This window comes from Sphaerodactylus townsendi, linkage group LG06, assembly GCF_021028975.2.
Source record: "Sphaerodactylus townsendi isolate TG3544 linkage group LG06, MPM_Stown_v2.3, whole genome shotgun sequence".
Taxonomy (NCBI): Eukaryota; Metazoa; Chordata; class Lepidosauria; order Squamata; family Sphaerodactylidae; genus Sphaerodactylus; species Sphaerodactylus townsendi.
Window position 1 is genome coordinate 97244740 of NC_059430.1, and position 16707 is coordinate 97261446.

Sequence of the window (16707 nt, forward strand, 5' to 3'; positions counted from 1 at the left end):
ATTCAGATTAGCCTGTGCACACACACTCACATGCCAGCTGGGATTGTCACAGTTCTTCAGAGCTCTCTCAGTCCCACCCACCTCACAGGGTGTTTGTTGTGAGGGGGGAAGGGTAAGGAGATTGTAAGCCCCTTTGAGTCTCCTACAGGGGAGAAAGGGGGGATATAAATCCAAACTCTTCTTCTTTTTCTTCTATCTGTTGATCTGCTTTGCTGTGTGTGTGTGTGTGTGGGGGGGGGGGGTTCCTAAATGTAACATCTAAGAGAGCACATGGGTGAAAGATGCAGACTCATCCCAAAACTTTGATGGAGCCATTGCAACCTGCTCTTAGAATAACTCACAGATATGCTGACAAGGGGCTTAATGGTCATCCTCAACCTTTTCAAACTAAGGATGACTAGAGCTGCCATTGTGGTGTAGTGGTTTCAGTGTTGGGCTGGGATCTGAGAATTGAAGGTTCGAATCCCCATTCAACCATGGAAGCTTGATATTGGGCCAGTTAGTCCAACCTACTTCGCAGGGTTGTTGTAATGATAAAAGTGGAATAAACGTCACACCTCCTGAGGTATCAACTGCTTTGGTCTGAAACAACTTATGCTGCTTCTAACATCCCCATAAGCCCTTTCTACCTTTCACATAAAAGATCTTTTTAGCCTGTGGCTTAAGACTAGATTAACTCAGTGCAAAAGTGTGTGTGTGTGTGTGTGTGTGTGTGTGACTCCTTTACTTTTTAAAATTGTTCAGAAGGGGGAGTTTTTGAAGGGTCAGCGTTTCTCTTCCTTGCCTGACAAGCTTCAGCTAGCAGAATTCCTAATTTTTTGAAACCTGCCCCCATCCAACCACCACTGGAATCTCTTTTCCCCCTCTCGCTGCTAGCCTTCCAACATCTGCTAAAGGCTATCTTTATATTGAAATGCATTTTGAAATTGAGTTCTGCTCTTGGATTTTAAACTCTGTTAAATGATTCTTAGTGCTTTAAATGCTTTTGGAATTGTACTGTTGAGGCTGAATTAAACTTTAGGGATTTGTAAACTGCTTTATACTTATTTCTTAACTTGGAAAGGGAGCACTGGAGAGACTTGGATCAGTTCATTCATGTATACAATAATTGTGTTAAATGTCTGGGTGGATTGTTGCTGTGCATTTGGGATCTTTGGCTTGGATCCATGTGTGCTAGGTATAGGCAGTCTCTGCTGCGGAGTGCAATTCCTCCAGCACTAGCCCTTCATTTGTGCAAGGGCTCTTGAAAAACAATTGCTCTTGCAGCAACAGAAGTGCTGGAGCAAGAAAAAGGCATACTCTACAACAGAGACTGTCTAGCTTGCAAGGAACTTGTTCACCGGTTTCCAGCCATTATTCTATGGGGAAATGCTGTGTTTATGTTGCCCCATTAATGTACATGACAATTTGCAATATACTACAGGGAATGAAAGAAAAAAAGAAAATGCAGAAAAATGGGAAAGAACAAAAAAAGGATGAAAAAGAAAAGAAGGGGGAAAAGAATAGAAAGGTATAAAAAAGAAAAGGAAGGAGGAAAGGAAGGAGGAAAGGAAAGAGGGAAAGGAAGACAGATTTATGGTGCACAGGTCTATCAGTGGCTGCTAACCATGATGACTAAAGGGAGCCTCCACACTCAGAGACAGTAACACCAGTGCCAGAAGGTACTTTGTGCCGTTTCGTTGGTCCTCCAGGGCAACTGTTGGCCACTGTGTGACACAGGATGCTGGTCTGGATGGACTACACTTCTGATCCAGCAGGGCTCTTCTGATGTACAGAAAGACCTGGTTCCTGCCCTTGTCAGTTTACGATACACATTTTTGCTTTCTGGAATGGATGTGGCTGGGCTTGGGTATCTGAACCATCTGCAGCTCTTTCTCTTAACTTTCTCCCACTCGCTGCTTGTCAAATGACAGGGCCTAGAGTTTGTGGATTAGCAGGAATGAAGGACATCGGAATGGGCTGAATGGGTCTTCTGGTTCCTCTGACTCCATCGGTTTCTTTTGTCGACCAGGCTTTTACATACGCGCACAGGTGCATTGCCCTGCCAACTGCTAGGGAGCCTATGCAATTCCGAGGATTAACCTCTGACTTCGAGGGGGAGAGAAAGAGAGGGACTCCACAGGGAAGGAGGAATCGGACACATCAGAGGAGTTCTTTCAGGGCTCCTTTAAAGAGAGCAATGCGAGCAATAAGTCTAGATAAGAGTAAATTAATAAAATACTGAAGCTTCTTGGATTGGCATTTTGGCACTTTGGGGGAAGCCAGCGGTAAAGGCTGGGAGCAATGAAATGAAGTTTATGCCTGGATCTGCTCTGTGTCAAGATGATGGCAGCCTTTTCCATTTCAGAGGTTAGAGACATTTAAATCTGCATGTTACAGATAAGACTGGACAGTCCTGGATGTCCTGACATCTTTGTTCTAGGGGCTTGCATCATTTCTAAACCTGGACTACTCATCCCAAGCAGGTGTACCAAATGCTTGCTCTCTCCCCCACTCCCCACCCCCAGATACCAGGTAAAAAGTGATTTTATTTTCTTGTACCTTCCCTGGCAGATGCTAGGCTTTTTTCCCCAAAGGCTATATTGTTTTTCTTTCTTACAGACACTGATTAATGTTTGTAGTGGTTTGGGCTGACATTGTATCACAGGGAGGGCCTTTGGAATTGCTATTATGGGGACTTGTATTGTGCTTCCTGCCTTGAGCAGTTTGCTTGGAACACATTTCTTGAACAAATTAATTAAATCAATGAACTACACATTTAAACAGGTTGAAAACAGGGTCAAACCCAGTTTAAAACAGCTTGAAACCAATGAGAGTTTTCCTTAAAAAGCAAACAAACCTGGCAACTTTCTGGAGGAAGGCGCTGAGAATTGCTTATTAGCAAATCCCAGACTGTTTTTTTTCCTGTGCAGAATGACAAGTTCACAGGAATCTCAACTCTGCAAGCAGCAACCATTAGTCCTGATTGAAATTAATTTTGATTTGGCAGGGCACAGAAAGCTCTCTCCCAAGCCCCTGTTTTTGACTGCTGCTTCTGTCTGTTCCCTTGTTCTTTTATTTGTCTACCTCAGTGATGGCGAACCTTTTCGAGACCGAGTGCCCAAATTGCAACCCCAAACCCGCTTATTTATCACAAAGTGCCAACACAGCAATTTAACCTGAATACTGAGGTTTTAGTTTAGGAAAAAACGGTTGGTTCAGAGGCGTGTGTTACTCGGGAGTAAGCTTGGTGCCAGCAACTGAGCTTACTCCCAGGTAAAGGATCGTGCTTTAGTTCTTTTCATGAAAATCAGTGGGGTTTAACAGCGCTTAACAGGGTTACCTGGGTGATCTTGGGCTGGGTGACCTTGGGCTAGTCACAGCTTCTCGGAGCTCTCTCAGCCCCACCTACCTCACAGGGTGTTTGTTGTGAGGGGGGAAGGGCAAGAAGATTGTAAGCCCCTTTGAGTCTCCTGCAGGAAAGGGGGGGATATAAATCCAAACTCTCTTCTTCCCCAAAACTAGGTCTTAGGTTTAATGCTAATAATTGAGCCCAGTGGCCCAGGCCAGCCTAGATGGGGGGGGGGGGGCACTCTGTTTGCGCATGCCCACAGAGAGGGCTCTGAGTGCCACCTCTGGCACCCGTGCCATAGGTTTGCCACCACTGGTCTACCTTGTTCATGTGCATCTGTCAGCCATGGGTACCTTTGAAATGCTTACCTTCCTTTGCTTTTATGCTCCCAAATTCTTGTCCTTCATCAGAAAGATACTCTATCCACTCTAATGGTCTTCTTTTTTCCTTTGGGCCAGTTTGGGAAGTTGTGATAACCTTGGGGCAAGTTGGCTCATTGTCATAATTGCCCTGGAACTGCCTGCTTTCATTTATTTTTCGCCCACTGGGCCAAAAAATGAAAATGAAAGGGTCAGTCTGATCCTGCTCTTCCCATTCTTCCCTTGGGAGTACCTGAGGCTGCAGCTTAAACATTTTCAAGTGTGTTGACTTATGCAAAGCCGTCTTGCTTCTTACCTGACGTAGGCACATCTCTGGTGAAATGACTTGTGCCAAAACTGAGCTGCCAAGATGGCATTCTGTTTGGGTAGGATTCACCTTTATAAGTGGACCTCATGGTGCGCCCGTGGCCGCCTCCCTGCAGTATGTGGGCAGGTGCAAGCTACACTCCACCCCCCTCCCCAGCACTAAATAGCCTTGGGGACTTCATCAATTAACCCTTTAGAAGGAAGATCTGCACATTACCCACACTTTAAACTTTGAAGTAGTGGCTTCCATGCCCCTATTTCCCCCTCCCTCACAGAGCCAGAAGAAGCCCCCTTTCTCCCACGTCATCCTCTGTGGCCCAAGTTGGGCTTTGCTTCTTTTGTGAATAATAGGACAACTGTTTCCCACTGGCTTGTTTTATCCCTCTAGCATATTCCCCAGCTGGTGCAGAAAATGACTCAGTTGTGATAAATAACCACATAAACGCTCAGGGTTTGTTTGCCGGCTTGTCAAAAGAGCTGCTCTGCTTTCCAAAGGCACAACTGCTGAACTCTGCCGAGCGGACAGACAGATTCATATCCAGGCACCTCTGAGAGATTCAGGAAGAATTGGCTAGGTAAGAAACCGAAATGAAACCAACTCTGGGTCCTCCTTGCTGGGTGCAACTCCTCTCTTTCCAGGAGAGACTTCCAAAGAACAAAGGATACAATCTTTGATTTCTTTCCTAACGCACGGAAACTTCTACGACCCTTTAGCCTGACTCAAAATTGTCTGTATTTTTAAGTGTCTTTTTTACCATCAGAAACCTATAAGATGAAGAATTTAAAAGTGATTTTGAAATTTGTACAATTTTGTTCATGTAAGATGAACAACTGAAAAAATTCATAAAGAAAATCAACTTTCCGCCAGGGGCCTTGGATGGACAGAGATGGTAGATTTGCCAGGGCAGTAGAATTTGGAGCACCGCCCTTGATTATACTTTTCTTAAATGAAACTGTAATTCTTTAAATGCTTGTGCCATAGTTTTTAAAAAAGTCATAGTTTTTCATCATTGTTAGGTGAAACAATTCAGTTCTGTGGGTGAGGGGAGAGGGGGCCTGCATCCACTGGACTCATCCTGCCAAAAGCCCTAAATTGACTTAAAAGCCATTTTCTGTTTTAAATTGGGTGTCTGTCTGCTCTTAGAATCAGTTTCCTGAGTTAATAGATTCCTCAGAGCTGCCAGCTTCTGTGCCTTTACCACTAGCCCGATAGGTAGAAATATTGCAAGACCAGCATTCCCCATCACTTGATGCCAGAAAAAAGTTTTAACTGCTGTAAGCTAGGCTGATATTAAAGGCACAAGAGCAGGACCAAGAATAAAGATGGCAATCCTTATACAGATTCAGAATAAGGTTTATTTTGGGGCGCTGTGTGGTTTCTGGGCTGTATGGCCGTGTTCTAGCAGCACTCTCTCCTGACGTTTCGTTTGCATCTGTGGCTGGCATCTTCAGCGGATCCTCTGAAGATGCCAGCCACAGATGCAGGTGAAACATCAGGAGAGAATGCTGCTAGAACACGGCCATACAGCCTGGAAACCACACAGCACCCCAATGATTCTGGCCATGAAAGCCTTCAACAATACAAAGTTTATTTTATTTTAAACTTTTGAAAAAAATGTACAGAACATCTAGACTTCAAGAATGTAACTTAATATATAGGGGAATGTGGTTAAATGATTTTGAAACAGACAGTGTTTAAATTTGCCTCAGAGAGGTGCACTGAAGGTCCATTTCTGATGGATACTGTATATATTGGTGGATAGATATAAGCAACTGCAGGTTTCTCAATGGTGGGAGACAATTTGACATCATTTCTGAGGAAAACCTGGAAGTGACACCAGTCATCTCTAGGAATGGCCAGAAAGTCTATGGTAAAACAGTAGCATTTCTGGGGATTGCTAGAGAGGTATGATCTCATTTCCAGGCTGTCCGCAGAAATGATGTCATATTATTGCTGATGGCATTAATGACCCAGTCCTTCTGGACTCCCATTTGTGCCTGGTAACTATGGATATAACTTGTGTAAAACAGTGGGGCTGTTTTTGAACTATTCTCCAAAGTTTTCTTAGAATGTACCATTTCTGAAAAACCAGTTCTGTACATTTGCAAACAAGTCAGATGCAAATAGTACCAACTGGATCTTATCCATGCTGTCTCAGATAACCCAGTTGCCAGTACTGTTTGGAACTGTTTTGAAACTTCTCTGACTTGCTAAAAAAGAAGTATCATTATAACAGTGAATTAAAGCAGCTTTCTCTTTGAAAGTTGGATGTTAAAAGCATCCGTTTTGGCTGCACTGTGTTCTATATACCCATAAAACTGAGATGAATTGTACTACTATTAATAACATGCATCATATTATGCAGCAGAAAATTCTTATTTATTTATTTTGGGAAAACACTTTTGCCTGCCTGACTGGAATTTATACACTGAGGATTCAAATTCTCTTTCCCAACTTCCTCTTGATTTTTCTATGAGGGAGCAATCACCTCATACAAAATTTCAGTCAAGTAAATCATCTCCTACTAAATTAAGTCATACTAAATTTCAGTTTGGATAAATATTTTGGATTGGATTTCTTTTTCTTGTCTGGGAGAAGACAAGAAGCAGATGAAGCAGAGTGAGTGGGCTGGGTTTTTATCAAGCCGGAAGCTTCCGCTGTCCCTGCCTCAGCTGTGCTTCTGGCTTGGCAGAGATCCTGGGATTACAACAGGTGATCTGCGGCTGGAGACATTCTGGCACGAGGCCTTGCTGGTGCTAAGCCCCAGCAGCTGTGGGCTGGAGCCAGGAGCCATGTCTCCAGCATTAGGCGGCAGCTCTTGGACATCTCCTTGCAGCTTTGTGGTTCTATACTTTACTCAAGGACCCCCCCTCCCCCCAAGCCTCAGAGCAGGGTGCAGAGAGTGGGGCTGGGGGGAGAAATGCAGCTTCCTGGAATGCAAATTGAGTTTTTCTTTGCTTAAATTGTCCTGATCCTAACTGGGGATTACTTACGGGAGAGGGGTGGTGTCGGGGGGGGGGGGGGGGGGGAAGAAGAAGAAGAGTTTGGATTTATATCCCACCTTTCGCAGCCCCTGTAAGGAGACTCAAGGTGACTTACAAGCTCCTTTCCCTTCCTCTCCCCACAACAGAAACCTTGTGAGGTAGGTGGGGCTGAGAGAGTTCTGAGGGAACTGCGACTAACCCAAGGGTCTGCAACCTGTGGCTCTCCAGATGGTCATGGACTACAAATCCCATCAGCCCCTGCCAGCACGGCCAATTGGGGCTGATGAGATTTGTAGTCCATGAACATCTGGAGAGCCAGAGGTTGCAGACCCCTGGACTAGCCCAAGGTCACCCAGCAGGAATATAGGAGTGTGGAAACACATCTGGTTCACCAGATAAGCCTCTGCCACTCAGGAGGAGTGGGGAATCAAACCCGGTTCTCCAGATTAGAATCCACCTGCTCTTAACCACTATACCACGCTGGCTTCTGCTGCAACCACTTCTGCCAGCCTGCCTTTTTCTCAACACATGCCCTATTTTGTCTCTGTGTGTCCATTCATGCCCTCACATTGTCTTGCATTGCCGGTTTATCTGTATTTATGAATTCATAGTCATTTTTTAACCGTATTGTTTGCTCACCCTCACAGTGTCATATAGTTGCTCAAATTACCTTTTGTTTCTGCATCCATCAATTCCCTCTGTGTGTTACCTATCCATCTATTCACAAGGTCTCATCCATCTATATCTTCATAAAGGCTCATCCATCTATCCATTTAGAAAGAACTCAAGAACATAAAAAGAGCCTGCTGGACCAGATTAATGGTCCATTTAGTCCAGCATACTGTTTCACACAGTAGGCAACCAGTTGCCATGGAGGGCAACCACCTCTGCCTTCCTCTGCTGCTGGCTCCCAGCAGTGGTATGAAGAGATTTGTTGCCTCTGTAGATGGATGTTCCCATCCATTTATAAAGATCCCTCCATCCATCCATTCACAAAGTTCTTTCATCTCTCTATCCATTCACAAGGGTCCATCAGTCTCTCCATGTATACATCTATCCATCCAATAATCTACAACGGACCACCCATCCATTCATAATAAAGTTCCATCCATTCAATCATCTACCAAGGGCATATCCATAAAGGGTCCTCAATCTTATCTACCCATCTGTTCATGGTGTCTTGCAGTTTTTTTATCCACCCACAATCCATTGACAAAGTATGGTGAAGCAGTCTTGGACGACCATGAGAGGGCCCTTGGTTCAAATTGTCTCTCAACTATGCAACTCACTGGGTGATTTGGAGCCAGTTGCTCCATCTGTCAGCCTAACCTACCTCTCAGCGCTGTTGTGAGGGTCAGATGGAAAGGGAAGGACCATGCATGCTATCCTGAGCTCCTTGGAGGAAAACTAGAATAAAAATGGTGGAGATAGATAGGAAGTGTTCTTCCTTTCCATCTGCCTCTCTGTTCATGATGCACTGTCTGTCCTAGGGATGTGTATTCAGATATTTTGAAACTGAAACAGTGCAGGAATTGCCCTTTTTGATTTCGGATGGGTATTTCCAATCCAAAACTAAAAAGGGAATTTAAGACACTTTTTGAATTCAGAAATATCTGAATGTACATATGTAGCGTGTAAACGCATTCACAAAATTCCAAGCATTCAGCAATTCATTCACATTGTTTTGCCCATTTGTCACCCTGTTCACCCACTTACCAAACCACCAAAAGGTCTGTCTACCCATTCATTGACACCTACAAATTAGTGAGTCACCTTCTCCAGCCATCTCCCTCTGTTCTCCCTGCACTTTACTGTGTTTTGACTGACCCTATTTTCACTGTCTTCCAGTTTCACTGGGATGAACAACTCCACAGCTGCATGGCTAGCATCTGGGGAGTGCCGGCTGAACGATCCCATGCAGTTCACCCTGGTACCAGCCGTCTATTGCTTGGTGTTGTGTGTGGGGCTGCCGGGCAATCTGGCAGCCTTGCTGGTCTTTCTGCAGAGCGGACGAGTGAGGAAGGCCATCCGCATCTACCTCATCAACCTCACGCTGGCTGACATTTTCTTCAACCTCACCTTGCCCTTCTGGATTCCCTACTACCTGGCAGGGGGCAACTGGGAACTTCCAGAGATTGTTTGCCGCCTGGCTGGTGCCACCTACTACTTAGCCACTTACAGTGCCATGGCATTCATGACCCTCATCAGTTTGAATCGCTACTGCACGGTTGCTAAGCTGGAGCTGGTGTTGAACAAGCCTCAGGGGGCGCTGGTGGGATGCACCGTGGCCTGGCTGTTGTGCTTAGCTTGCGCTGTCCCCTCCTTGATCACCCAGCAGACCCACCAGGCAGGACCTGGAAACACCAAATGCTTTGAGCAGCACTTGGGCTGGAGGAGTTATGCCTACGCCATGGTGGCTGTCTTCGTGGCCTCCTTCCTGGTGGTGTTAGGGGCCTACATGTCCATCATGAGATCCCTCTCAATTGCAGCCAGCACCTGCCAAGGAGGACATCGGCGGCGGGCTCGGGCCATGGTTTTGGGCATGTTGTTGGTTTTTGCGCTCTGTGTGGCCCCTTATCACCTCTCCCTGATTCCCTGGGTTGCTACCTGGATGCCCATTTCCTCCTGCAGGCCTCCATCATCCCTAGATAACCTACATATGCTCAGTATGGCTCTGCTGAGCCTCAACAGCTGCATCGATCCGCTGATCTACTGCTTCTCCATCAAGCGCTTCCGGACTGACTTGTGGAGGATGGTCCGGAGGGTCACGCGTTGCGTCCCGCTTCCTTCGCCAGTGCTGCCCCCACCGCTGCCAGAAAACAGATTTCCATTAAATATCAGATCGTCGTCTTTAACTTCCTCATAGCTAAAGCTATGGGAGAAGTGAGGCTTCACCCAGTCGTCATCAGATGGAACTGCCATGACCCTCCGTTCCATCTTCTGGTTTCTCTCGCTTTGACTGGAAACTGCCTATGGACTGGAATAGGTCTTTTCCTTTATGAAACAGACCTTAGGAAAATAGCAGTCACATTGGGATTTAAATCAATCCTTTCTTCCTTCCTATTACCACCATGGTGTAATGGTTTAGAGTGGAGGGCTCTAATCTGGAGAACTGGGTTTGATTCCTACGCATGAAACCTGTTGGGTGACCTTGAGCTAGTCACAGTTCTCTTTGAACTCTCTCAGCCCCACCTACCTCACAAGATGGCTGTTGTGGGGAAGGAAAGGGAAGAGGATTGTACACTGCTTTGAGACTCCTTAAAAGTAGATTAAAGTGGAGTTTAAAAACCAAATCTGCTTGTTCTTCTTCTTTTGGAAAAAATGCATTTGTTGAAAGGGGACTTTAATGATCAGGGATCAACAGCGGTGTGTCAAATCAATGGCGAGCCATTGCCCAAAGGTCAGTGCACATGTTACAAAAATCACAAAGTTCCTTCTGGAATGTATCCCTGATTGCGTCCATACATCATTTGAATATTGCCCTATTGTTGCATTATAGCACTCATTTGCAATAGGGTTCTCTTGTCCCTACAGGAAAATCTACTGACAAATGACTGCTATAGTGACACAATACAGCACTATCTGATAATGTGTGAATGCGGGTTCCAAGAGAGCATATACCACTGATTAGGAAAGGTGCCATGCCAGCATGAAACCATGAAAGTCAAGGAAGCCTACAAACTTATTTCCCTTCCTCTCCCCACAACAGATACCTTGGAGGCAGGTGGGGCTGAGAGAGTTCTGTGAGAAATGAGACTAGCCCAAGGTCACCCAGCAGGCTTCATGTGTAGGAGCAGGGAAACAATTCCATTTCACTATATTAGAGTCCACCTGCTCATGTGGAGGAGTGGGAATCAAACCCGGTTCTCCAGATTAGAGTCCACAGCTCCTAATCACTGCACCACACTCACTCTCAAATGGATTCTGCACAGGGCAAATACAACGGGTGCAGAGCACAATGCAAAACATTTTGAAGGGGAACTTCGCATAGGTCCTCCTGTCCCCAAAACGACTTTGTCCAGTTTTATTTCCCTCAAATCGAGATTTTTTCGAAAATTGCTAAATCTGAGATTCTTTTGCAAAATCCCAGGTTGGGACCATTCCCATGCGAGTGGCCAGGCAGGAGGCACTTTATTTCCCCCCCTTCCACCATGTCATCCGCAGTCAGGGAGAATCCGCCTGCCGCAGCAATATGTTGTTGCCTTGCCGTTGCAGGGAGGTCCCTTTTTCTTTTCTTTTCTTGCATGTTGCACATGCACAGCTACACAGGTGCAGCCGATCGTCTTGTGGGACGATCGGCATGGCTGTGGGGGTTAATTCCTGTATGCCTGCACAGCTACGTATGTGTTGCAGGAAATTTTTTAAAAAGGAGCAGCATCTCCATACGAAGGTGCGAAAGCACCCTGGATTGTTTCCATGGTCTCTAAATGCTGCCTGCACGGCATGCATGTGAACAGGAAATAGGAAAACGGGTTCCTTTATAGCAGCTGCAACCTGTTATACATTTGCTGTGTGGAATCCACCTCAGCTGCAATGGGGATTTGTCCACTTATGATGGGCAAGTACACCTAAGCTACACTTGACTGTGCAACCATCCCCCTGGTTCCTCAGCCCTGCCATGGATAGACCCTTCTTAACTATGCCTGGATTGACTGTTGGAAACTCACCTGAGTTGCCTTTTTAGTTTTGAGTTGGATATCTTGGCCTGTTGGGATGGTGATCTCCCCTCTTGCCCCTGAGAAGTTGTGGCTCTTCAAGGAGTGTGGGTGCACCGGACCCTTCCAATAACTTCCAAATAGTTGTCTGTGATGTCCAGGATGCAACCTGCCCCACCCAGAGGCTTAGCAAGAGGAAAAAGTGCCCGGTGCACTGGTGCACCCCCCGCCCCGGAATGCCCCCACCACGCCCCACAGGGGCGCACCCGGTGCATAGTGCACCCCCCGGTCTCCTTGGAGTTACGCCTCTGTGCTCCACCATTTGCAGGCTTTCCTGTCCCTGTACAGAGGAATGAAAGTCAGAACGCAGAGGCAAGATTTCAACAGTCGACTTGGCCCTTGGCATGCCCGCCAAGCAATGCACTAGGCCTGGAGTAATCAAAGAGTCATTTTTTTAATTGATATTATTACCATTTTCCCATTACGGCTAAATTTTGTTACAATAAAAATGGAACCACATGGCACAGTCACTATACAGTATTTTGTTTGTCATTCAAGTGGAAGGGATTCTGCTTCCAGGCACATTGCTAAGAACTAAGGTGTGGACGGAGGCCGGGGTCAAGAGAAGACAGTCTCTCAGTTCCCTGGTGTGGTGTTGAGAAAACAGGCCAGACCCCTCAAAAAGAGGGGGGGTCACAGCCCCTTCGTGTCTCTAGCTACAGACAGATCTCATACTGAGTGGCTCTGAGTCGTGGGAGAAGCCTTGAGATCCACCAATTGTTGAGAAATCACTAAGACATGAGGTTGTGGTATCATTCCTTTCACCACTAGGACAGACCCAGAGGGTGAGAGAAGATTTGGGCACGTTCCCCTGTCACGTTCTCCTGCACAAACCCCACTGAAATGATGGTACAGCTCCGACTGATTTCAGAGGGGTCATGGAGAAGATATTCCCAGAGGGCTGTGCTCAGAGTATCTAAGGCTGTTTGGGGTTTTTTTTTTCTTTAAAAAATTAACAAAGATCATATGAAAACTTCTGTAACAGTGGCAAGGTGATTTCAAAAAATGTGGAGGCAGGTGGGAAATTTACCCTTTTGGCCCAAGCTCTCTCTCTTCGAGTTCTCTGTGTAGGGCAGACCGGCCAAGAAGCAAAGGACCCCTCAGAAGGAATGTACAAGGAACACTGTTAGTTGTTAGGATTTGCAACTCTGGGTTGGGAAATCCCTGGAGATTTGGGAGAGAAGGCTGGGGAGGGTGGGGTTTGTGGAAGAGGGGGGATCTCACTGTGGTATAATGCTACAAGTCTATCTTTCAAATGAGCCATTTTCTCCAAGGGAACTGACTTATGTAGCCTGGAGATCAGTTGCAATCCTGGGAGATCCCAATTTGGAGGTTGTCAACCTTATTAGTTGTAAAATAGCCTTGTGGTATCAACTGTGTGGTAAGGGAGCCTAAGAGTTGCACTTGGGAGTGCGGAAGAGAGTGCCTAATACCTTGTACCTAAATTTGGGTAGCCTACTATTAAATATATAGGTCTGACACTTATCAGCTATTTGCACTCCGGAAAGGTAGGAGTTGGTGTGCAAGTGCCTTTCTGAGCAACTGAACTGAGTGCCGCACACTTCTTATTTCTCCGCAAGGAAAAAGCTTGCAAACTTTCATGGAAGGTGGAAGTTTGGGGGAAGAGCTTGGAATCCCCTCAGGGACTACCCTGAAAGAAGGCAGTGGGACAAATCTATTGTGATACTGAACAGACCCCCCCTTCTTAATTGTTTGTATACTGTCCCAAACATTTTAAACAGTGGGCTGTTGGGGCGAAATGTTAGGAGCAAAAACCACCAGACCATGGTCACACAACCTGGAAAACCCACCAACAGCCAGTTGACTTTGGCTGTGAAAGCCTTCAATAATACATTTTAAACTGTCCTCCCATGACTCAGTATGTGGGGACCTCATAACCAGGGGTGAGGTATAATTCAAGGCAGAATGCTCATTTTGCATGCAAATGTTTTCAGGTTCAATCCCTGACTTTTCCACTTAAAGGATCTCTGGTAGAAGCTCTTGAGAAAATCCTACATGATTACTGAACTACACAGATGGGAAAATCCTAAGTGGTTGTTGGTCTGCACTTGGCCATTGGGCAGACATTGGAGCATCACATGTTCTGATGTCTCAGCTGACAGGCTGCCGTAAAAGCTTATTGGCCTGATAGCCACTGGAGATAAAATTAAAAGGAGTCCTTTGGAAACAACAGTGGAATGGATGAGATGATAATATTTTTGGAACACAGTGGTCACAAAATATGCTGGGCCATTTCCAAATTTCCAAAGACATAATTTGTTCCCCCCCCCCCCCGACATTTGATTTAAAAGCAAAACATCCCAGAGGCTCTTTTTTATTATGGGGTTCGGGTCTCTCCTCCCCAGTTGAGTTCAGCCAAGTTAATGTCTCAATATGAATTTGCCTGATGAATGCATTGTAAGGAGTGTTCGCCACACAGGAAGACAGGATCCCGCCTTATTCTGAATCAGACCCTCGGTCCATCAGGGTCAGTGTTAGCTATTCAGACCGGCAGTGTCCCTCCAGTATATCAGAAAGTGGCCTTTCACATGACCTACTACTGGATCCTTGTATAGTTGGAGATGCAAGGAGTGAACAAGGGAAATTATGCATGCCAAGCAGGTACTCCACCACTGAACCACTGGCCTCACCTGTGGAGAGAGATCCTTACATGTTCTCCTAGCCCCGTGGTGGCAAACCTTTGGCACTCCAGATGTTATGGATTACAATTCCCATCAGCCCCTGCCAGTATGGCCAATTGGCCATGCTGGCAGGGGCTGATGGGAATTGTAGTCCATAACATCTGGAGTGCCAAAGGTTCGCCACCACTGTCCTAGCCTATAAAAACACCCTTTGTGATGAAATAAAGATACAACCAAAGATTTCTCTGTCACAGTGGACAGTTTTGATCTGGTTGTGGGTACAGATTTGATGCAGAAATTTAGGCCCGGTGCCCTACAGGTTTGCTTCTAGCGCTTTGTTTTTCATAGTAAAGGTTTATGTTCTGCCAATTAAAACAAACAAATAAATCTCAACCAGCCGTAGTTGTTGTGCTTGTTGGTCACTCAGAATCCTTCAGTATAGAAATGACATTAAAAATCCTGCTGATGGGGGAAGGACAGCAGCCATTGGAACAATTAAATATCACTTCCGTCTTGTGCCCTGACAACATTTGCTTTGGAAAGCGGCAGACAGCACCTCGCTTACCCGTGTGATTTCCCAGCATCCAACAGGCAGGAAGTCCCAAAGTGTCTACATAGTCCAGTCATGGTACCTGTTCGAGGAATGGCGTACTCAGAAGAATGCCAGGTAGACCTGGCACTGCCCTTGCTTGTGAACATGTGGCCCAGTGGTGATGTTCAGTGTGTGCGCCTTTTTTTCAGGCCTGTTTCCTGCTTGAGGCAGAGCCGCTCCCTAGTCAGCAGCTGAGGGTGAGATCACAAAGGGGTGCCCTGTTGAAAGGTTTTCACAGTGCAGACGGCTCCTTGGTTTGAAGCCTCGAAAAGGTTGCGCGTAGCTCTTTCCTGGGATGCAGAGTCACCACTCAGCCCTGTTCCCCTTGAGCGAGATGCTGGTACCCTCCGCTTCTGCAGAAAATCGGGTCAGATTCTTCTTCCACAATATCACGGAACGTGCTCCACTGTGGATGGGTGGGGAGTGAACTTTGTGAGTAGAAAGCAAGAGAAGAGCAGGAATATGTTAAGTGTGCAAACTTCTGGGACTGGGAGGGTTTTCTCCAAAGAGATACAAAAGAATCACCCGGTTCTAGCAGCAACGGTGTCTCTTCTTCTCATCAGCTGCATCCCGAGGAGTGGACTGGGACCTTCAAACGATCCTGGAGCAAGCTGGCAGCACTACAGAACCCACTTGGCTCAGATCCATGGCTATGACAGTTGACACTCTGGTCCCGGTCCTTGACCAACTGCCCCTGCAGCACAGGGTCACTTGGCTCAGCTTGTGGTTCACCTCTAAAGCCCTCCAAGGCAGGGTCCCGTCAAGAACATCCCCTGTATGTTAAATGGTCTATCTATCGCTGCATATCTCCAAACCCAGCACTTTCCTCATCCCAATTCTCATAGCTCTCATAACCAGAAGAGGGTCCACGCATAATCAAATAATCTGTCTTCAAAAGGGGTGCTGAGGAGATAATAAACGGTACTTCCAGCCCTTCAAAGTCTTGAGTCTTGGACAGAGATGCGAGATGGTTCTTCCCTCCCCTCCCCCTCCCCCAAGAAAGTTTGCAAATGTCTAAAAAGTTTCTTTCAAAATTCTGACAGATGTTTTGCCTGAGCAGTGCCTCCCAAACCCACCTTGAAGTTGGCTTCAGGGTGAAATCTGGTGGCAATTTAGAGGTGTGAAAAAGCCCCCTGAGAAATTTCACTGAATTGTATTGAAATCCTTTCTGCAAAATTCTTTCTTCGGAACCTCCATTTTTTTTTCTTTTTTGCCTCACTTTAGGCAAAGTTTGGTGGCAAAGCTAGGCTTGGCCTTTTAGGAAATAAGGTATAAGGAATAGAAAACGCGATTAACTTGGTTGTAGATTGACCCCCCGCCCCCTTATCCTTTGACACTATATACAGTCATGCAATTTATCTAGATCTTCTTCTTGAGTTTTTTATGAATGTGTGGCTACCCAATTTGTGGTTTGTAAAACTTTTCAAAGCATCGGTGGCTAATTGTACGCACACAATGATCTCCTAGGGTCAGTTCCATAAGAATATTTCATGCTGTTCCACGAGGGACAGCAAACACATTCAGAACTGTCCATGATGCACCTGTTTGGCAGCATGAGGAAAAGGTCTCTGTACGATGGCCCAATCCAAAGAGAGAAAAAGTTGTAAACAAAATCTCACAGCAACTTTTTCCCACTATAACTCTAGTGGTAAACTATTTCATTGTGTTATGTGCAGACACTTCAAAACAAACAGGATTCATTTACTTCCCAGTACTTTACTGCTGACATTTACTGTGGGCCATCTGAGGGGTCTGA

At 46.0% G+C, this 16707-nt stretch overlaps 2 protein-coding genes across 2 annotated transcripts in view; one reads left to right on the top strand and one right to left on the bottom strand.

The window, feature by feature from the left end:
* The first annotated feature begins 8860 nt into the window (after nt 1-8860).
* LOC125434410 (platelet-activating factor receptor-like) lies at nt 8861-9895 on the top strand. The gene has a single exon (XM_048499746.1). The coding sequence runs from the start codon at nt 8861-8863 to the stop codon at nt 9866-9868; it is 1008 nt and encodes a 335-aa protein (XP_048355703.1). The 3' UTR covers nt 9869-9895.
* Nucleotides 9896-14556: 4661 nt separating this feature from the next.
* The window catches only part of DLGAP3 (DLG associated protein 3), a 61624-nt gene continuing 59473 nt past the window's right edge, over nt 14557-16707 (bottom strand). The window contains exon 11 of the mRNA XM_048500459.1: nt 14557-15645. Within this exon, the coding sequence (XP_048356416.1) occupies nt 15511-15645 (135 nt within the window). The 3' untranslated portion in view covers nt 14557-15510. The remainder of the gene's footprint in view (nt 15646-16707) is intronic.